The sequence below is a fragment of the Elephas maximus genome, chromosome 1, assembly GCF_024166365.1.
Source record: "Elephas maximus indicus isolate mEleMax1 chromosome 1, mEleMax1 primary haplotype, whole genome shotgun sequence".
NCBI lineage: Eukaryota > Metazoa > Chordata > Mammalia > Proboscidea > Elephantidae > Elephas > Elephas maximus.
This window is the reverse complement of record NC_064819.1, coordinates 107,439,770-107,461,006: the sequence shown is the minus strand read 5'-3', so window position 1 is coordinate 107,461,006 and position 21,237 is coordinate 107,439,770. Positions and strand designations below refer to the sequence as shown.

The 21,237-nt window shown below is 53.7% G+C and overlaps 2 protein-coding genes across 6 annotated transcripts; both read left to right on the top strand.

Annotated features, from left to right (window-relative positions):
• Positions 1 to 19: 19 nt before the first annotated feature.
• MRPL2 (mitochondrial ribosomal protein L2) lies at positions 20 to 3,807 on the top strand. Of its 2 annotated transcripts, XM_049892574.1 has the most exons (7): positions 20 to 217; positions 1,570 to 1,738; positions 2,349 to 2,490; positions 2,602 to 2,717; positions 2,793 to 2,903; positions 3,230 to 3,303; positions 3,559 to 3,807. In XM_049892574.1, exons 1-7 carry the CDS (start codon positions 122 to 124, stop codon positions 3,769 to 3,771), a joined length of 921 nt encoding a protein of 306 aa, XP_049748531.1. In that variant the 5' UTR covers positions 20 to 121; the 3' UTR covers positions 3,772 to 3,807. The 2 variants fall into 2 exon arrangements, with proteins under 2 accessions (XP_049748531.1, XP_049748539.1); XM_049892582.1 differs by lacking the exon at positions 3,230 to 3,303 and having other exon boundaries at positions 3,559 to 3,706.
• A 248-nt stretch (positions 3,808 to 4,055) lies between these two features.
• CUL7 (cullin 7) lies at positions 4,056 to 19,768 on the top strand. Of its 4 annotated transcripts, none has more exons than XM_049892472.1 (26): positions 4,056 to 4,574; positions 5,403 to 6,086; positions 6,694 to 6,845; positions 6,991 to 7,491; positions 7,973 to 8,111; positions 8,212 to 8,408; positions 8,690 to 8,945; positions 9,739 to 9,976; positions 10,064 to 10,169; positions 11,410 to 11,637; positions 11,864 to 11,954; positions 12,062 to 12,233; positions 12,407 to 12,512; positions 12,805 to 12,900; positions 13,089 to 13,264; positions 13,588 to 13,721; positions 14,066 to 14,248; positions 14,514 to 14,620; positions 14,757 to 14,939; positions 16,180 to 16,340; positions 16,494 to 16,710; positions 16,817 to 17,096; positions 17,888 to 18,033; positions 18,180 to 18,306; positions 18,383 to 18,588; positions 18,830 to 19,768. In XM_049892472.1, the coding sequence occupies exons 2-26, from the start codon at positions 5,411 to 5,413 to the stop codon at positions 19,151 to 19,153; spliced, it is 5,202 nt and encodes a 1,733-aa protein (XP_049748429.1). In that variant the 5' UTR covers positions 4,056 to 4,574; positions 5,403 to 5,410; the 3' UTR covers positions 19,154 to 19,768. The 4 variants fall into 4 exon arrangements, with proteins under 4 accessions (XP_049748429.1, XP_049748445.1, XP_049748455.1 ...); XM_049892488.1 differs by having other exon boundaries at positions 4,057 to 4,574; positions 5,403 to 5,990; positions 14,517 to 14,620; positions 18,830 to 19,766; XM_049892479.1 differs by having other exon boundaries at positions 4,059 to 4,574; positions 5,403 to 5,990; positions 18,830 to 19,764.
• The last annotated feature ends 1,469 nt before the right edge of the window (positions 19,769 to 21,237 follow it).

Here is a 21,237-nt window from a genome sequence, read left to right as displayed (position 1 = left end):
GCCTCTTGCACGTCATTAGGGAGTGACGGCAGCGGGAGCAGTTAGCGTCATCCGGGTGCGCCAGGCGACCGGGCTAAAGGTAAGGGTGGTGTGCCGAGCCCCCCCGAACCTCACCTCCCCAATGGCCTTACAGGCGCTGACCCGCACTCTGGGCTCCCTAAGCCTGGCGCCCCCGGCCGTCTCCGCCGCCGCGCAGAACCTACTCCCCGCCGCCCAGGTAATTCGCCTCACAGCGAAACGAGTTTCCGTTCGGGCCGCCGGGGAGGGGAAGCAACGGATGGGCAGCAGGGGATGCGAGTCTGGTCAGGAGTCACTCTTAGCCTCAGCTTTATCCTCTGTAAGACGGTGATACTTCTTAGGGCCCCGAGTTCTCAGACGACATAGTGGAGGCGAAAGTGCTTTGCAGATCACCGGTTATACAGGCTTCAATAATAACTAACTTACTGAGTGCCTACTATAAGCCAGGCGTACGTAATTGCAGCTTTAAATAAATGAACTCCTCTCACCTACTCTATAAAGTAGTTATTATCTTTCCCATTTTACAGTTGAGAAAACTGATAGGCAATCCAAGGTCACACACGCCAGTAGTGGAGCTAGGCAGAGTGAATTAAGAGTCTGGACTCTTAACCATTATGATATACTACCTACGAGGATGAGTTATTGCTGAGATGAGAGAATGTAGGGCCAGATACCAAGAACGGGGACCTCAGGTGAAGGTATCATGAGCTCCCTAGTGGGTGGAGGGAATGAGCTGAGTGAATATGTGCCGGGCCTCTGTAAGTCACAGAAAAGAGTAGTTGTAGGTCTTGCTCCTCTGAAGTCCTTGGGCTGGTGGGAGAGTTTGGCAGATGTATATGCGAAATTCAAATCCAAACCAACCTATTCTGTGAAATCCCGGGAATACAGCAGGGAACAAGCAGAAATGATCCTTCCATTCCATTCTTATGTGAAAACTCCCAGAAACAATGCAGATGGATAAAGGGCATTGGTGGTGGTGGTGGTGGTATGGTACCTGGACATGTGGAAGTCAGCGGCTCTGGGGAATGGAGTTGTTCAGGGAAAGAAAAGCTTCCAGGAGGAGAGTTTTTAGCCAAATTTGGAAGAAGATGCCCCAATGGGAGAACACTGCATTGAAGAAATAATTCAGAGGAGAGATTAAATGAGGGGAGGTAATCAAATAGCAGGTCAGCAAAAAAGAGGAAGACCCTCAATGAGATGGACTGATACAGTGGCTGCAATGGTGGGCTCAAGCATAGCAACGATTGCGAGGATGGCCCAGGACCTGGCAGTGTTTCGTTCTGTTGTGCATAGGGTAGCTATGAGTCATAATTGACTCAAAGGCATCTAATAATAACAGTGCCAACACATCAACACACGTACACCTGGATAAGCATTCTGCACTGGTGTGTGTGCAAACTGTGAAGGGTGGAGTTTTTGGACAGCTGATCTGGGGCACTTCCAAAAGGAAGTGAGCTACAAGCTAAAATTGGTCTGCATTTTCTCCCTTGGTCTCTGATTCTGCTCCTTCAACTAGCTTTCCAAATGAAAGAGATTTCTGTTTATCCCTAGGTGATAAGCAATGCCTTCCTCCAGTCACTCTCTGCCTCAATGTTGCTTCCCTGCCGCCCAGTCCTTACCTTTGCGGCCCTGAATGCCAAGTTTGTGTCCTGGAAGAGTCATACCAAGTACACCATTACACCAGTGAAGATGAAGAAGTCTGGGGGCCGAGACCACACAGGTGGGAGTGAGGTCATAAGGCATTAAGCAGTAAAGGGGAAAAACAGTAGAACCCCAGCCCTGTATATCTACACTTTGTGAGACAGAGGAATGTAATTAAAAAGCATTTACTGGGCTCCTTCTGTATGTAGTATGTGTGTAGGAACCAGAGCGTGGTGTACAAAGCAATAGACAACGAGGTTTGTGCTTCTAAAGAGAATCTAGGCAACTGAAGAAAACTGGCCATACACAGGAAATGCCATGATGTTTTTCTTTACACCATTTGAAAGTTTATAGTTGAAATTTAGCGCTGCTTACATGGCTTTCTCAGTAAACTACTGAATTCAGTAATTTGAAGAGTTTTTTTTGGAAGTTTTATTCAATTTCAATATTTAGTATCTTCCCTAACACTTTACATTTTCACTTTTCTTATTTCCTTCATTATAATTACATTATTCTGTGTTTTTCCGAACTTCGTGTAGATGCCCTGTCACTTGCCTTATGCTGCTATGCTGTGAAAATTTTTATCATTTTCTACTTGTGCCCTAATGTTGGGAATCACTGCTTGTTCTCTGTGCTGGGAGTGAAGTTAGTTTGACCTTGATCACGTCCTCACACTGTCCTGACCACAGGCCACATCCAAGTGCATGGCATCGGCGGAGGCCACAAGCAGCGTTATCGAATGATAGACTTTCTGCGGTTCCGGCCCGAGCAGGAAACCAAGTCAGGACCTTTTGAGGAGAAGGTCATTGTTGTCCGCTATGATCCCTGTAGGCAAGTTTGGAATGTGGGGCGATATGGTGTGTCTGAATGACTGCTCCGTGGTTTCTCAGAAGACATGAGCCTGCCTAGATGGCCTCCTTACCTGTCCCTCACCCTGAACAGGTCAGCACACATAGCTCTGGTTGCTGGGGGCAGCCGGAAACGCTGGATCATTGCCACAGAAAACATGAAGGCTGGAGATGTAATCCTCAACTCTGACCACATAAGCCGAATGGCAGGTGAGGGATGGTTGTCAGATTCATGTGGGCAGGGGAGCTGTGAGCATCTAGTGCTGATGAAATTCTGTCTTGTAGTTGCTGCTCGGGAAGGGGATGCACGTCCTCTTGGAGCCCTGCCTGTGGGTACCCTCATTAACAACGTGGAGAGTGAGCCAGGCCGGGGGGCCCAGTATATCAGAGCTGCAGGTACGGCACAAGGAGCTGTTTGGGGCTGTACATTTTGGAAGGGTAAGGGGTACCGGAGGTTACAATTCTCTGAACCTATGGGCCTACCTGTGGTCCACTGCAAAGAGAAAGAAGGAAAAGACAAGTAAAATGGGGAAGACAAGTAAAATGGGGATGAATATATGTTTAATATGCTTATGTTTTGACCTAAATCATTGCATGCATCCAGCTTCAGCATACCTACCCCTAAAGCGCAGGGCAAGAGCAGGGTATGGGGTAGAGACCCCATGTAAATCCCCCCACCTCCTCCTCTTTTACGGAGGGGGCCAAAGCTGCTTCTTCCCCAGGGACGTGTGGTGTGCTGCTGCGGAAGGTGAATGGGACAGCCATCATCCAGCTGCCTTCTAAGAGGCAGATGCAGGTGTGTGTGGGTACAGGTGAGAGGGATTGCCAAAGAAGGAATTTTTGAAATGTCGTTCCTGGTTGGTGATAGCTCCTAGGTGTTTTATGCTACCAGGAGCTGCTTTGAGCTGGGTCTGCCCTTTGCTACCACTAGGCATGCCTTGACAGGCTGGCACCAGACTGGAATAGAGAAGCCCCCCCCCCCCAAGAGTCCATGCCCTCAACATTGTCAGATTTTGTCCTCCCACCATGCGTTCTCCATTTGCTCTATCAGGTGCTGGAAACGTGCATGGCAACAGTGGGCCGAGTATCCAACGTTGACCATAACAAACGGGTCATCGGCAAGGCTGGGCGGAACCGCTGGCTGGGCAAGAGGCCTTCCAGCGGGCTGTGGCACCGCAAGGGGGGCTGGGCTGGCCGGAAGATTCGGCCCCTGCCCCCCATGAAGAGTTACGTAAAGCTGCCCTCAGCTGCTGCGCAAAGCTGATATCCCTGGGTTCTAATAAAATAGTCCTCTATTTTTGTTCCTGTTAATGGGTTTTTTTTTGGCGGCGGGTAGGGTGGTACAGACTGGACCGGAGGAAAAACGACAGGAAGGAACAAGTGTGGGAAAAGGAGAAAGGAAAAGCACAGTATGGGGTAAACAAGAGCTGCATACAACTTCCACTCTTCCCTCCCCCCACCCCCCCGGTTAATTTCCAAACTCCCACCCCAGCTCAGCGCTTTGTCTGTAATGGAGGAGGGGAATAAATGACCTCCAGAGTCTTTCCAGTTCTGGTCTTGGGAGACGGGGAAGGTACTTCCGGCGACAGGAGAAAGGACAAAAAGGAAGAGGAAAGGGCGGCGCAGAGGAGGTGCACCACTACGCTGAGGTGGCACTGGCGGCTCCGCCCCGCCGCTCTCCTCCCAGGGCCCCTCGCTTTCCGCTAGGTCCAGCGGAAAAGAGTCGCGGCTCCTGACGGGCGGTGGAGCCCCGGGGCTGGGCAGGCTGGGCAGGCGGCGCGGCTGGCTGCTTCCAGGCCCCACCCCTCCTGCAGCCGCAGACTCGCGCGGCGCGCACGCCTGTGGTGACAGTGGCCCAGCTCCAGGGCGCCAGGTCCCCGCGCGCCACGCCCCCTGCCCGCCCACCAGCCTGCCCCGCAGAGGCACGCCCCCTTCCGCCTAGACCCCTTATGCGGGCCCAGACCCGGCCCAAATCTCCGCCAGCGTTGCTGCCATCGCCATCGCCTGCCCCGCGTCCCTAGCTCTGCGAAGGACAGGCCTCGCGTCAGGACCCCATCGTCTGCTGAGGTGGCCAGAGCCCCGCCGCGGCCCCCTACCCCTACCTGGCTTGTCGTCCGCCCATTTGCCCACCGATTCTCGCGCTCACCCCATCTCGCGCCCCACTATCCCACCGTACCTCGGTCTTCCCAAGTTTATCGGGGCCTGATGCCCCGCTATCCCACCTTGCTGCGCCTTCTCTTATCGAGTCTTCGACCCTCGGGCACCAAACCTTGCGTCCCTCACCCTCCGGTTCTGTTGTGCATGCTCACCCGGGCCTAGCGTTTCCCCCACAGGCCTTGATGGTCTAGCTCATCTGAGTGATAGGCTCCTCCAGTCCACCATCCTGCCCCTCCTCCTAGCCCATAGAAGCCCCCGTTCTCTCCACCAGGTCTCTGGGGCTCTTGTCTCTGCCATTCACTCCGGTGCTTCAGCCCTCAGAGCTAGCACCGTTCCCACACACATTCCACATAACTCTGTGTTTCCTTCTCCATTCCCCCAACAACACACCTCTCTGGGCTTTGCACAGCCCCTTCCCAGGACTGCTGTGACCTGTCCCAAGGCCTTGGGATTCACCTGTATCTCCCCTCCCACTGCTCCAAACCAACCTACCCTGGGCTGCAGGGCCTTGGAGACCCTCCTTTAAGCCCTCAAATTTTGTGTTCTTTTAGAACAAATACCCCAGTGTTCCCCTGCTCAGGCCTGGTCCCACCCAACCTGCAGCAGCCAACTCCTGGCCCCTGCATTACCCCTCCCCAACAGCTGTTGCCACATTTGCTTCCCCAACTTCCTGGATGCCTTTGATTTTTTAACCTCTCCCCTCCGGCTTGTCTATTCTCTTTTCCTTCTGTATCCCAGGTGCCAGGATGGTGGGAGAACTCCGCTACAGGGAATTCAGGGTGCCCCTGGGGCCCGGCCTGCATGCCTACCCCGATGAGCTGATCCGCCAGCGGGTGGGCCACGACGGACACCCTGAGTACCAGATCCGCTGGCTCATCCTCAGGCGCAGCGATGATGGGGACGAAGGCTCTACCCAAGTGGACTGCAAGGCTGAGCACATCCTGCTATGGATGTCTAACGATGAGATCTATGCCAACTGCCACAAGATGCTGGGCGAGGACGGCCAGGTCATCGGGCCCTCCCAGGAGTCTGCTGGGGAGGCTGGGGCCCTGGACAAATCGGTGTTGGGGGAAATGGAAACCGATGTGAAGTCCCTGATTCAGAGAGCCCTTCGGCAGCTGGAGGAGTGTGTGGGCGCCATTCCTCCTGCCCCTCTGCTTCACACTGTCCATGTGCTCAGTGCCTATGCCAGCATCGAGCCCCTCACGGGGGTCTTCAAAGACCCGAGGGTCCAGGACTTGCTCATGCACATGTTGAGCAGTCCTGATTATCAGATGCGCTGGAGCGCCGGCCGGATGATCCAAGCCCTGGCCTCCCATGATGCTGGTGAGGGCCAGTGTGGGGAGGACGGGGAAGCAGGAGAGGGGCTGGGTCGGCTCAGGGACTCACAGGACACTGTGGCAGGAGCCTCTGACCTCATCAGTACGTAAATGAATCTGTTGCTTTTCTCTTACAGCTGGAAGAAAAGGAGGTGGGAAGGGGGGTGTGTGGACATCTTTGCAGAAAGAGGGAGGGGTGTCTGAATTCTCAGGAACCTCATTAGTTGATTGTCTTTCTATGCAAAAGAATACTTTAAACTATTGCAGATTTGTGTGTGTATATATATATGTATGTATCGCTGTTAGGTGTCATCAAGTCCAGTGGAACTGTCCTATAGGTCTTCTTGATTGTAATCTTTATGGAAGCAGATCACCAGGTCTTTCTCCTGTGGAGTTGCTGGGTGGGTTCAATCTCCCAACCTTTTCGGTTAGCAACCGAACTCTTAACCATTGCATCGCCAGAGCTTATACGTGTGTAGGAGTATTTGTATGTATAGTTTGTGTGAACGTACACACGTATATATGTGGGTACGTACCTGTAGACATGTGAAGAAGACAGCAAATTCTGGTTTTTGAAGGAAATCATGTCATTCTTACTGTGTCATTTTATATGTGGTAGAAGAACTAGACAGAGAGTAGAGCTCTGGTCTAGGAGACGTGTGGCAAGGGTGACGTTAGGGAGCAGTTACTGATTGGGATGTGGGTTACAGGGACCCGGACTGAGATCCTTCTGTCACTGAGCCAGCAAGAGGCCATTGAGAAGCACCTGGATTTTGACAGTCGCTGCGCTCTGCTGGCACTGTTTGCACAGGCCACACTCTCTGAACACCCCATGTCTTTCGAAGGCATTCAGCTGCCACAGGTATTCTGTGAGGAACAGGGGGTGGCGAAAGCCATGAATAAGATCTAGGGACCCTAATCCTTGGTACCTTTCTACAGAGGACAGTGTGGGGAGAAGGGCTAAAGCTGGGCCAAGGTGGACACAGGCCAAAGGTTGCATCCTATAGGTTCCAGGAAGGCTGCTCTTCTCCCTGGTGAAGCGCTATTTGCACGCCACCTCCCTCCTGGATCAACTGAACGACAGCACTGCAGAAGCAGGCGCCCCAAACAATTCTGCTCCCGAGGAATTGATTGGGGAGAGGAGCCGGCTGGAGCTGGAATTCAGTATGGCCATGGGCAGCCTGATCTCAGAGCTGGTGCAAGCCATGCGCTGGGACCGGGCCTCCAGCAGGCAGGGGAGCTTGGCACGGCCTGCCTGTTCCATCTTCCAGCCCCACCTGGCAGATTCAGGCCTGGGGCTCCCAGTTGCTCAGGCCCAACCCACTTTCCGGAGGTCAAGGCGATATCGCCCTCGCTCAGAGTTTGCAAGTGGCAATACCTATGCCTTGTATGTGCGGGATACACTGCAGCCAGGGATGCGAGTGCGCATGCTGGACGATTACGAGGAGATCAGTGCCGGGGACGAAGGCGAGTTCCGGCAGAGCAACAGTGGCGTGCCCCCTGTACAGGTGAGCGAGCATGTGGTAGGATACTGTGAGGACATGGCTGGGGCTTCCAAGCAGGAGAAAACCCCCAGGGGAACTGGGATGGTAAAAGGGGGTCAGCAGTTGACCCCCTCAGAGAGAAAAGAGGCTGTTTGGAGGACTGAAAAAATCTGGGAGGGGCTGCGAAGTCAGGGAGAGAATGACACCCAGGCAGGAGAAACTGGTATAGCAAAAAAGATTCACTCACCTAAGGGAGAAGGTTAGGGAAACAAGGGGCATAAGTTGTTAAGGAAAGGTGAAGTAAGAAGAGAGCCCTCACCAGTAGGGAAAGGAGGTCTCTGTGTGTGCGTGTGTGTGTGCGCGCGCACTCCATATGCTGGTATTTTATTATCTGGTGATCACTCTGCAGGCTCTAGGTCCTCATTACTGGGCCACAGCCAATCACCTAGGCCCCATTAAGTGAGTCTACTCCTCCTCTCCCTCTCTTTTTTCCTCTGTTTTCCAGGTGCTATGGGAGTCAACAGGCCGAACCTACTGGGTGCACTGGCACATGCTGGAGATCCTGGGCTTTGAGGAAGACATTGAAAATGTGGTTGCGGGTGACGAGTACCAGGGGGCAATGAGCAGTGGAGCTCTGGGTGTAGGTGAGCCCAGAGAGGAAGCAGGGGTCAGCTCTGAGCAGGGGGACCGTGTTCTGGCTGGGTGGGCAGTGACATCCCGGTGCCCCCCGACCCGTTTCCACAGCTCTGCCCTCATGGCGGTGGAAGCCCATGACAGAGCTCTATGCTGTGCCTTACGCACTGCCTGAGGATGAGGACGCTGAGGAAAGCGAGCACCTGACCCAGGCCGAGTGGTGGGAGCTCCTCTTCTTCATCAAGAAGCTGGATGTCCCCGACCATCAGGAGGTCATCCAGATCCTCCAGGAGAACCTGGATGGGGAGGTAGAGCTGGCCTGGAGACACACAGAGCGGGGAGGGCTCCTCTGTGGTAGAGCAGTGGGGAGGTTCCAGATGGAAGTGAAGGTCAGAGAGTGCAAGGGGACTCAGAAAAGGGATCTGGAATGTTCTGAGGTGTTGAAGGGGGCTGTTTGGGAGAGTCAGCTGCCACCCAGGAAAGGTTCAGGATGGAGAAGTTGTGCACACAGAGATCTCCAACCCTACCAAGCGCTCCTTGGAGCCTCTGTGCCGGCAGGGCTCCCTGCAATGAAAGCTGCTTCTGACAGATTCTGGATGATGAGCTCCTGGCTGAGCTGGCCGTGCCCATGGAGTTGGCCCAGGACCTGCTGCTGGCTCTGCCACAGCGACTCGATGACAGCGCCCTCCGGGACCTGCTCAACTGCCATGTCTACAGGAAGTATGGGCCCGAGGCCCTGGCAGGGCAGCTGGCCTACCCACCCCTTCTAGAAGCCCAGCAAGATGCCCTCCTGCTGCAAGCCCAGGGCCAGCCTCAGGAATCAGACGATGCAGCCAGAGCAGAAGGTGAGATGCCAAGTAGACACAATAGCTGAGCAGACTTGCCTTTGGGAAGGCATTAAGCGTAGGAATGAGGTCTGTGCTGCTTTCTGTGCAATTTCACCTGGAAGAGATGGCACCTTAGGAAGAATCTGAAACTTGGAAGCAAACAGCAAATGGGGAAGAGGACATTCCGCTTCTTCCAAAGAATGAAGGAGGTTGTGAAATTAGAATGTGAAATTGCAAGAGGTTTTGAACCCTTAAAAAGCCCGCACATTTAACTCTTTCCATTGTAGAGAGAGACAAATTATTGCATGATTTTAAATGTAAGGATACGCTCTGCGGTTTGCAGATGGGAAGGTACTTTAATACGTTAAGAACGTAAAATATGAAAGTTGTCGTTAAGGTGTTCTGTAAGTCCACTAAGATATATTACGATGTGCTAAAAACTAACTTTCACCAGTTACCTGCTGCCATTCAGTCAGTGCTGACTCACGGCGACCCGTGCGTGTCGGAGGAGAACTGTGCTCTGTAGGGTTTTTGATGGTTGATTTTTTTGGAGATAGATGACCATGCCTTTCTTCTGAGGCACCACTGGGTAGACTTGAACCTCCAACTTCTTAGCTGTCAGCCGAGCACATCAACCATTTGCACCACCCAGGGACTAAAAAAACCTAACCTAGGCGTACCAAAAAAAATTAAAAACGTTTTTAGGGGAAATTAGAAAAAAAAGATTGAGCATTACGAACTCTTTCTGTCCAATCCTGAGCCTTCATGTCACTAACAATGGCCAAATCTTGTGACTCCCCTCTTCCCGTAGCAAAAGAACCCAAGACTCAGTGTTCCACTACTCCCCTGCAGCATCTGGTGGAGGGCTACGGTCCAGCAGGGAAAATCCTCCTGGATCTGGAGCGAGCCCTCAGCTCAGAGGGCGCCCAGGCGAGTGAGGTCAAGCCCCTCCTGCTGCAGCTCCAGAGGCAGCCCCAGCCCTTCCTCATGCTCATGCAGAGCCTGGACATGCCAGCCTCCAACAGGGCCCTACACCTGACTGCCTTGAGGTGAGAGGGTGGTGAGAGCCGGGACTGCGTAGAGGGAGTCTCAGGCTGGCTGGACATCCCTTTGTCCTCCTGCCCCCTGCTCCCCAGAATCCTGATGCAGCTGGTGGACTTCCCTGAGGCGCTGCTGCTGCCCTGGCATGAGGCCATGGATGCCTGTATGGCCTGCCTGCGATCCCCAAACGCTGACCGAGAGGTACCGGTGTCTGCTCGGGGAGAGGCTGGGAAGGAGAAGACATAGGGCAGCTCCTGGCAAGGCTCTGGAGGGTGTGATGGAGCCTGTGGGGCCTTTGTGCTCTTGGTTTAGGTTTTGTTTTTAAAATTGAATTTCTTTTTTTTAAATAGGTAATACATTCATATGGTTCACAAACGATGTAACGAGGTAGTTACAGCAAGAAGTCTTGTTCCCACCTGAATCCCTGTTTGCCCAGTGCCCCTCACACACCCCTAATTATTAACCACTGGTATTAATTTATGTCCCCTTTTTATGTTTCTTTATGCAAGCATAAGCAAACCCAAAAGCTAATATGTATCTATACCTAGGTATCTGTATGTATTATAAAACCAGTTGCCACCCAGTTAGTTCTGACTCATGGTAACCCTGCGTGTATCAGAGTAGAACTGTGCTCCACAAGGTTTTTCAATGGCTGATTTTTCAGAAGTAGATTGGCCAGACCTTTCTTCCAAGGTGCCTCTGGTAGACTCCAACCTCCAATGTTTCAGTTAACATCCAATCACACTTGCATGACCCAGGCGCTCAATATGTATTATAGATAAATATATACGTAGGTATAGTACACTGAGAGTATCAGTGGCACATTTTTATATTCAGCTGAGCCTCTGGGAAAAAGAGGTGAAGGTAGCAGAGGGGATCATCACTTACCAGAGTCCCCTACAGGAGCCACAGAGAAGTCTTAGACACAGAAGGCTTGGAAAGGGATCAGAGAACTAGGATCGTGGTGGCAGTGGGTGTCTGTGTACATACCTTTAACTGTTTCTCAGATTTTAGTTTTTGAGGTGGACTCCCCGAGTGTCCACACACACAAATCCGGTCGTTCTCAACCCCCTCCCTGTCTTCGGAGTGTCTGTGCTTAGCACATCTCAAAACACCACCCCACAATTGACTCCTGGGACAGCTGGGCCTGAAAAGAACAAGTCCAGGAATGCTCTGTGCACCTGTCGCCAACATAACGAGTGACCCTAAAACCCACGGTGGCAGCACATCTCTTGGCTTTTTCCTTTTCAACTTGTCTTTGGTTCTGTAACTCCACCTGGCTCTGTGTCTTTCCTGTCCCTGTATTTTTACTTCCTCACTCTGTCTTGTTCATTGCAGTCTCTCCAGCATTCAGCACACAGTGGGTGTGAAGTAAATATGACTGAAAAGCCTATGGCCCCTGCCTTGTCCCCTTTATCCACCTTCCCCTGTCCTGTCCCAGGTGCTTCAGGAACTGATCCTCTTCCTGCACCGTCTGGCCTCAGCGAGCAGGGACTATGCTGTGGTGTTGAACCAGCTGGGTGCCCGAGATGCCATCTCCAAGGCCCTGGAAAAGCACCTGGGGAAGCTGGAGCTGGCTCAGGAGCTGCGGGACATGGTGTTCAAGTGTGAGAAGCATGCCCACCTCTACCGGAAGCTCACCACCAACATCCTGGGAGGCTGCATCCAGGTCGGGAGAAGGGGAGCTGGAGGGGAAGCTTGTGGGTTCAGAGCTGGATGAGAATATGAAACCTGAAGCAGGGGCAGGGAACGGGGGTGTGTTCCGGAAGGACTGGAACAGCAGGTGATTCTAGTGAACCTGGGAATGTTCTTTCCACCCACCTTCCACACCTGGGCCTGCTGTGCCAGCATTATAGGCAAACTCCCATGGCTACTTGATCTCCTCTCTGCTGCAGATGGTGCTGGGCCAGATTGAAGACCACAGACGAACCCACCAGCCCATCAACATCCCCTTCTTTGATGTGTTCCTCAGATATCTGTGCCAGGGTTTGTGCCTGTGTCCCCGTCACTCCGTGTCCCCACACCTGCATCTGTTTTCTCTCCCTCCCCACATTCCACCAGGCTGTGACTCCCCTGTTCCTACTTGCCCTCAGGCTCCAGTGTGGAAGTGAAGGAGGACAAGTGCTGGGAGAAGGTGGAGGTGTCCTCCAATCCGCACCGGGCCAGCCGGCTGACGGACCGCAATCCCAAGACCTACTGGGAGTCCAACGGCAGTGCAGGCTCCCACGCCATCACCCTGCGCATGCGCCAGGGCATCCTGGTCCGGTAACGTGCTCCCACTCCTAGGCTCAGCCTCACACCTGCACTTTCTCGTGACTTCCCTGTGTTTGTCTTGGTGGAGGCACCACCCCCTAGAGTGTGGTCACTAGTCCCCTAGGCTGCGTCTGCAAGGACCTGACAGGTTCCAATTCTGACTGATACCTCCTTCCCAATCCCAGGCAGCTGACTCTGCTGGTCGCCAGCGAGGACTCGAGCTACATGCCAGCCAGGGTGGTGGTGTTCGGGGGTGACAGCACCAACTCTCTTAACACAGAACTCACCTCGGTAGGGACCCCTGTGCCATTTGACCACCCCTCTCGGGATCCGCCCTCTCGCCCAGACCTCTAACCTCATAAATCCTTGATCTCCTTTGAGCCCCATTGAAGGTAGCATCCTGGGTCCCTATATGATGGCATTAGGCTCTGAGCAGGGAGGTGGTATTTGGACCTCTTCATCAGGGCCCCACACATTCCAGGGTTGGGGGAGGGAAGGAACACGGGATGGGGCTGGAGCAGACTGGGGTGCTCTCAGCACTCACCCATACGTGGAGATGACACCTCTTCTATCCCCCTTCCAGGTCAATGTGATGCCTGCTGCCAGCCGGGTGATCCTGCTGGAGAACCTAAACCGCTTCTGGCCCGTCATCCAGATCCGCATAAAGCGCTGCCAGCAGGTAGGGCACGTGGCATGGGGCATGGGCCCCAGGTGAGGGGCTCTGGGCCCTGGAATGTTGCAGATCTTGAGCTGGAGCTGTAGCCTGGGTCATAGGCAGCTCCAGGGGTGAGACTGGAGGGTGTGACTGCTTCCAGCCCACCCTGAAGCCGGTGTGAGGCAGCTGAAAACAGGTCGTGCCCATTGCAGGGTGGCATCAACACACGCATTCGGGGGGTGGAGGTCCTGGGCCCCAAGCCCACCTTCTGGCCAGTGTTCCGGGAGCAGTTATGTCGCCATACACGCCTCTTCTACATGGTTCGGGCGCAAGCCTGGAGCCAGGATATATCTGAGGACCGCAGGAACCTGCTACACCTCAGCTCTAGGTGTGTGGGGGCGAGTGTGTGTGTGTGTGCGCGTGCACGGGAAAGGGAAGATGATAGCAAATGGCTGAGGGGCAGGTTGTATGGAGGGATAAGATGTAGGTTTAAGATTCTTGGGACCGGGGCTGGAGTGTTCTCAGGTTTGGGAAGGGGGAGGGCTGTGAGAGGAAGAAGGGATAAAGAGGTTTCTCTGGTGGTCTGGGAATGGGATGTGCTAGTTAACATACGAGAGTCTTGAGTACTGGGTGGGCATTTGGTCTGGTTGCTGGGTGGACATAGGCATAGTTTATACTTCAAGCCCTTGACACTCCATTCCCCATCCTCAGACTCAACGGGGCTCTGCGCCAGGAGCAGGACTTTGCTGATCGCTTCCTCCCTGACGAGGAGGCCGCCCAAGCACTGGGCAAGACCTGCTGGGAGGCCCTGGTCAGCCCGCTGGTGCAGAATATCACCTCTCCTGGTAACCAGCTCATTGTCACCTGACCCCTCTTACCATCCCACTACTTGGTGCCACTAACCAGCTCCTTCCTGCTAAACTCTAGAACCGCCCAGGTTATGTTCTTGGCCCTTTTGGTACCTGCACTCGTTACCCTGATATCTCTGTTCCCAGAGCCCCAGTTCCCATGTTCCCCTGGTACCAGCTGACACTATAAGGTCAGGAGGGGCCCTGCCAGTCCCGCTTGTTTGCCCCCACCCTGTCTTCTGTGTCATTCTGTTAAATGGCACTTTCTCTACACCCCCGTGAGGTCCAGCCTCTCCCCACTTCCCTGGAGGCGTGCCCTGACTTTTTATCTAACCCTCTAGATGAGGCTGGAATTAGCCCCCTAGGCTGGCTGCTGGACCAGTACCTGGAGTGTCGGGAGGCTGCCCACAACCCCCAGAGCCGTGCAGCAGCTTTCTCTTCGAGGGTGCGCCGCCTCACCCACCTGCTGGTGCATGTTGAGCCCTGCGAGGCACCCCCTCCAGTGGTAGCCACGCCTCGGCCCAGTGAGTACTAGGAATTTGGGCAGGGAGCCATTGTTGGGAGTGTTTCCCTGAACCCTCACTCATGCACTATAGGCTCTGCCCTTCTCACCTTTTCCCTCCCTGAGTGCCCGGCATGTTCATCTTCCAGGTGTGTGTCACCCCTTCTAGGAACATCATTGTAGGTGGCAGTGTGTCAGGAAAGGCCCCAGGCCTCACCCTTGGAAGGGGACCCAGAAGCAGAGGGGCTGCCCTCTCCCTGCGTCTGCCACTTTCTCTGTCTCCACAGAAGGCAGGAACAGAAGTCACGACTGGAGCTCCTTGGCTACCCGGGGGCTTCCAAGCAGCATCATGAGAAACCTGACCCGCTGTTGGCGGGCGGTGGTGGAGGAGCAGGTGGGCAGGAGCAGGTTTGGGGGTGCGGGCACCCCCTCCAGTGGTAGCCACACCTCGGCCCAGTGAGTTTGGGGGGCCTGGGCTCTGACGGCGGCATGGCGTGCCACCTCGTCATGCTCCTGCCCCTTCCCTTCAGGTGAACAAGTTTCTGACCTCATACTGGCAGGACGATGACTTTGTGCCACGCTATTGTGAACACTTTCATAAGCTGCAGAAATCAAGCTCTGAGCTGTTTGGGCCACGGGCAGCCTTCTTGCTGGCACTGCAGAATGGCTGTGCCGGGGCCTTGCTGAGGCTTCCCTTTCTCAAAGCTGCCCACGTAAGCTGCCCTCGCCTCACCCCAGGCCTCTCCCCACACACTCTCCCTTCCCCACCTCCTCAAAATGCCCCTTCCTTCCATTCCCACTAAACAGTGAACATGTATTTCTTGTGTAAATTTATATAGGTGTATGTATGTGTGTATGCGTATATGGAAACCCTGGTGATGTAGTGGTTAAGTGCTACAGCTGTTAACCAAGAGGTTCAAATCCGCCAGGCGCTCCTTGGAAACTCTACGGGGCAGTTCTACCCTGTCCTGTAGTGTCACTATGAGTTGGAATCGACTCGACGGTAGTGGGTTTTTTATATATATATGTATGTGCGTATGTCTGGCCATATTAGCAAAAACTTAAAAAATGGTAACCCACAGTGTGCTACCCTTATCTATTTTCGTGTACTTTCTTCTATCTATAGGCGTGATTTAACATCGTTTACTTATTATGAGTAGCCACAATGCTCTATCCTGTTTTCATTTTTTTTATCGTGGTAAATCTGTACCACAAAAACACTTGCCATTTCTACAGTCTTCACATGTACAGTTCAGTGACATTAACTGTGCTTATCATGTTGAATCAATACCATTAACCAGTCCTGAATTTTTCCATCATCTTTTACCCTGTTTTCTTTTGACTGTTTATCAGAAGCCTTTTTCAGTGTTGCTCTTTGTACTTATTTTGAAATTGTTGCATAAATTCCATCTAATGGATGTACTGTAATTTGATTAACCATTCCCATTCATTCAACAAATATGCAGTAAGCACTTAGAATGTGTCAGGCACTATGGTAGGAGCTGACGATAGAACGGTGAGCCAATATAGAGAGTCCCCCCCTCAAAGTTAACAGTCTTGGGGGAAGACACAGTTAAGCAAACAAAAAACTAAGATGTTATGAGCACCCTGATAAGCAAAGTACAGTGTAGTGGGTGCCTGAAACAGTGGCTACTTGAGTTGCTTCCAGTTACTCTCTCTTACCAGTAACCTTGTAATGTGACCACTTCTATGTATACAACTTATCCCCTTATTTTAAATGGTTGTTTTTGGTTTGACTTTCAGATATGGTCAATGTGAAAAACAGCACACTTTTCATAACTGTTAGTATTGTTCACGAATTTATAAAATAGTTTTATAAAAGTGTTGAACAGCGTATGAAGCTGCCAGCCATTCCTATCAACCTTCACAGCCCCTCACATGCCTGCTCTGCTCTATTGGTCATGGTTTTCCTGTGCCCTTCCCAATCTCCAGGTGAGTGAGCAGTTTTCCCGGCACATCGACCAGCGGATCCAGGGCAGCCGGATGGGGGGGGCTCGAGGGATGGAGATGCTGGCGCAGCTGCAGCGATGCCTGGAAACCGTGCTAGTGTTCTCTGGCCTGGAGATAGCCACAACCTTTGAGCATTACTACCAGTGAGTGGGGAGCTAGGGAGTGGGAGATGAGGGCGGCAGGATGACCGGGTCAGGGCCAGCTCACAGGGCCAGGCAGGCTGGGGTCCTAGAGTGGGACCCTGGGCCACAGTGGGCACCCACACTGAGGCCTGGCCTGGGCCGTGTGTGTTGCAGGCACTACATGGCAGACCGACTCCTGGGCGTGGGCCCGAGCTGGCTGGAGGGTGCCGTGCTGGAGCAGATTGGTCCTTGCTTCCCCAACCGCCTCCCCCAGCAGATGCTGCAGACCCTGAACACCTCTGAGGAGCTGCAGCATCAGTTCCACGTCTACCAGCTCCAGCGGCTCGACCAGGCACTCCTGAAGCTGGACAATACAGAGAAGAAGATACAGGTGGGTGCCAGGGCAGGGTGGAGCAAATGGAAGGGTAGGGAATACGAGTGGCCCGGAGCAGAGCGGAGGAGGCTCCCAGGCTTTTCAGAACCCTGTGCTTCTTCAGGTGGGTCACAAGGCCAGTGGCCAGAAGAATGAGAAAGAAGAAGAAAAGGAAGCCGGGGTCGAAGCAGCAGCAGAGGTGGTGGAGAAAGAGGAGGAGGAGGAGGAGGAGAATGAGAATGAGGACCTCTACTATGAAGGGGCCATGCCGGAAGTGTCTGTGCTCGTCCTGTCTCCGAGCTGCTGGCCCATCTCCTCCATCAGCCACCTACTGAGCCCCAGGACCTGCCTGCCCTCTTACCTGAGGGGCACTTTGAACCGATACTCCAACTTCTACAACAAGAGTGAGGGGCAGGCGGGTTGAGGGGTGGGGAAAGGACCTGGGGTCCCTGGAATGGGAGCCCTGGTGTGGCAAGAGATGGTCTTTAGGGATAAGAATCTCTCAGGCAGTGGGGGAAAGCAAGTGGGTTTGAGAAGAGAGGGCAGGAGCAGAGTTTTCAGGGGTGGGGTGTGGAGGCTATCATGCACCAGATTCCCGGATGGTTGCCTGTCTATAAGACCCAGGAACCTGTTTACAGGTGGTTGGGAGGAGGGAGACAGGGCTACCTGAGGCCACCAGAAAGGGTTTCCCCTCTGTGGCAGGTATCTGCCTCCTCCTGGGCAGTCACCCATCATGCTAAGCTTCCCACTGGGCAGCAACAAAGGAGGGAAAAAGTCTCCTACCTGCCCTCAGGGAGCTCTCAGACTTATAAAGAGACATCGTTTCTCCTCCAGGATGTTCTGGTCTGATGAGAACCTCAGTTATTCCTCATGTTATGGTTTTGTCTCCTAAAACATGGTGGAACTCATAAAAGAATATGGGGAACTCCTTGAAGGCACTGATCAAACCTTGCCCAGCACAGGCATAGACACAGGGTGGGCTCAGAGATATCTGTGGCTTGCCAGGGAGGCAGGCACAGAGAAGGCTGAAATCCGGAAGCTCAGACGGGAAACCACAGTGTCCATCAGTGCTGGGGCCCTGCTTCCTGCAGACAGTAGCAGGAGCAAAGCTTGACCACTGGAGTGACCTCACCCCAGTTCCTAACCCAGCCTTTCCCCTACTTTCTGCTTCCCCCTCCTCCCTGATACTTCCCAGGCCAGAGCCACCCTGGCCTGGAGCGAGGCCTTCAAAGACGGCTGCAGTGGACATGGCTGGGCCGGGCTGAGCTGCAGTTTGGGGACCAGACCCTGCATGTGTCCACTGTGCAGATGTGGCTGCTACTGTACCTCAACGATCTGAAGGTGGCCTGACCCCTCTGCGCCTCTGTTCTCTCTCACCTTGCATCTCACTTTTCTTCCCTAAACCTTGCCTCCCTTTCCTCCTGCCCTTCACTCTCTCCTCTCCACCCTTGGGGAGGCCCTGAATGTTTTCCTCGTCTTTTCCCAAGGCTGTCTCTGTTCAGAGGCTGCTGGAGCTCTCTGGGCTCTCCCCAGATGTGCTGAATCCAGCAATTGGGCCTCTCACCTCTTCAAGAGGCCCCTTGGACCTTCAGGAGCAAAAGGATGCACCAGGAGGTATGCATTTAGGGCCAGAGAGACCTCTGCTGAGCTGGCGAGGCCTCCCACCTGGAGTGACCAGCGCTTCTTTCAGGGGTGCTCAAGATTCGCGATGACAGTGAGGAGCCCAGGCCAAGAAGGGGCAATGTGTGGCTCATCCCACCCAAGACGTACCTGAAAGCGGAGGATGAAGAGGGCCAGAACTTGGAGAAGAGACGGAACCTTCTGAACTGCCTCATTGTCCGAGTCCTCAAGGCCCATGGGGATGAGGGGCTGCATATTGATCAGCTTGTCTGCCTGGTAGGTGGGGGTGGGCACAGGGCATACGAGGACTTTGGGCAAGGACAGGCCCCAGGAGGGTTGACATTTGAAGCCACTGGTTCACCATGGAGCCTGCAGGTGTGTGAGGAGGGAGATGGGGGTGCGTCTGATCTCCACAGGACTTTCCACCCTGGTGGCTTGTGGTGGAGTGGGAGCTAGAGATGGATGAGCGAGCAGGGTGCCTCTGACCTATCATTTCCTTTTTCCATTCCTACGCCAGGTGCTGGAGGCTTGGCAGAAGGGCCCATGTCCTCCCCGGGATTTGGTCAGCAGCCTGGGCCAGGGATCTACCTGCAGCAGTACAGACGTCCTCTCCTGCATCCTGCATCTCCTGGGCAAGGGCACAGTGAGACGCCATGATGACCGGCCCCAGGTGCTGTCTTATGCTGTCCCTGTGACAGTGATGGAGCCTCACACTGAGTCCCTGAACCCAGGCTCCTCAGGCCCCAACCCACCCCTCACTTTCCACACCCTGCAGATTCGCTCTCGGGGGGTGCCCTATGCCTCCTGCACTGCCACCCAGACCTTCTCTACCTTCCGGTAGCCCTGGAGATGTCGTCAGGGGCAGGTAGGGCAGGGGCTTTCTACAGAAATAAAATGCAGGAGTTTGAATACACGGCCTCTATGTTTGGTGACTGCCGGTGGTGGGGGCTTTCCTGGCTGAAAGGGGAGAGCTCTTGCTCTGAGGCTGTCTTGACATCCTGGAGTCACTGTTAGCGTGAGGATGCTCAGGTGGGGAGAGAGGTAGGAGTCAGATGTGACTTAACAACCCTGTCACTGTGCAGGGGTGGCTTTAGGCAGGGGGATTAAATGGACAGGGATAGATTCCAGCCCTTTCTCAGAATACATGCCATCCGGGCTCCGCACCCACCTCGGTCTCTCACTGGACAGCTTGTGACTTGGGCAGATTACCAAGCAGGGCTGCATTTTCCTCATTTGTAGAATTGGACTAGTATCACTGTGGGACTTGGACGAGTTAACAGGGGTAGATGCATTTGAGAGGGTGAAGGCTTTGCTAATGAGCCCCTACTCTGGCCCCTACCGCTCCCAGAAGAGAATGCAGGGAGGGCACTGGCACCTCTGAGTAAGGCAGACACAGGGAAGGAGAGACCAACGTCAGTCACAAAAGGACAAATACTGTATTATCCCACTTCTGTGAAATATCTAGAACAGGCAAATGCATAGAGACCAAAGTTTATTAATGGTTACCAGGGTGGGAGGGAAGGGGGAGGGGGCGCTCAGTGTTTAGGAAGCATTGAGTTTCTGTTTATGATGATGGAAAATTTGGCAGTGATTATGGGTGATGGTTGCACATTGTGATGAATGTAATCAGTGTGACTGAACCGTACATATAAAAAAGGTTGAACTGGCATATGTTGGGTTATATATATTTTTACCACAGTTAATTAAAAAAAAAAAAAGACCCTTGCAGCCACTGCAAGTACACGGGAGTTGAATGTGTGTTCTCCCCGGGCAGCGTAGGATCTAGATTGGATGCACACCTAGAAGGAACTGCTGCTTTGTTCTTTCTTCTTCCCACAAACTCCTGCACATTGCCTCTTCCACTCCTCTGCCTCACACCTTGTCTGGTCATCTGAGCTATACACACACACACACCCCACCCCCAGATGTGTACTGCTCTGGGGGTGGTTTGCTCTGAGCTGCTATGATTGGCTGACCCAGCCCCGCCCACACCGAGGCAGACTAGGGGACCCAGTGCCTGTGTGGAACTCTGTGTCTTGGCCAGGGCCATTAGGGGAGGGAAGAAGGGATGTCCCAGGCTTCCCAAGTCCCTGGTTCTTGCAGCCTAGAGTGATAGCCTGGAGAAGGCCACAGAACAAAGGAGAAAGGAATGAGTAAGAGTCAGGTGGTAAAGGAGGACAGAGGCCAAAAGGAGGGGATTGGGTGCCAGCAAGGACTTCAGGATTGAAATTTGGAGTGATTCCTAAGGGAAAAAAGAGGCAGGGCCTGGGAGAGTCAGGGTCCCCAGGACAAGGCAACAAGGCAGAAGGCAAAGGCGGTGAGGCTGGGGGCACAGAGGGCCAGTGCCTGCTTTGCAGTCTGGTGGCCCCATGTGCTGTTTGGGGCTCTCATAACATGCACCTCCTGCTGGCCCCAGGGCACATTGCGGTTGCCGGCTTGTCACCTGGCTGTCTCTCCACCTTCGTGCCACAAATCATGGCTTATTTATCGCCCCAGGCCATGATCTTATTCTTAAGTTAGCTCTCAGATGCTAGCTTTCTGCCCTTCCCTGGGCTTTCATGCTCTTTATGACCTTATCCTTTCCACCAGAAATGCAGAGAAGCCCTCTGAGGGGAGCTCTAGTGGCCAGGCCAACCTGTACTGCCTGTCAGGAGCAGAGGATGGGACTCTCCACTGCCATCCTGTGCTGCTCCTGCCCCACAGGCCCCGCATAGGCTGAGCAGCAGACCATCTGTCTTGAACTCACTGCACTCACCCAACCCCTTATTCGTCAGCTCTGTTACACTGACACTCAGCTCCGCGCCCCCCCCGCTTCCCCACCTTGGGGTACTACCTGCAATGATGAGTCTCCAGCAGTTCTTCAGGGAAGAACACCCCACCTTCAGCCCTGACAGCCTGCATGTTCCTGCCTGCAAGACCACTCCC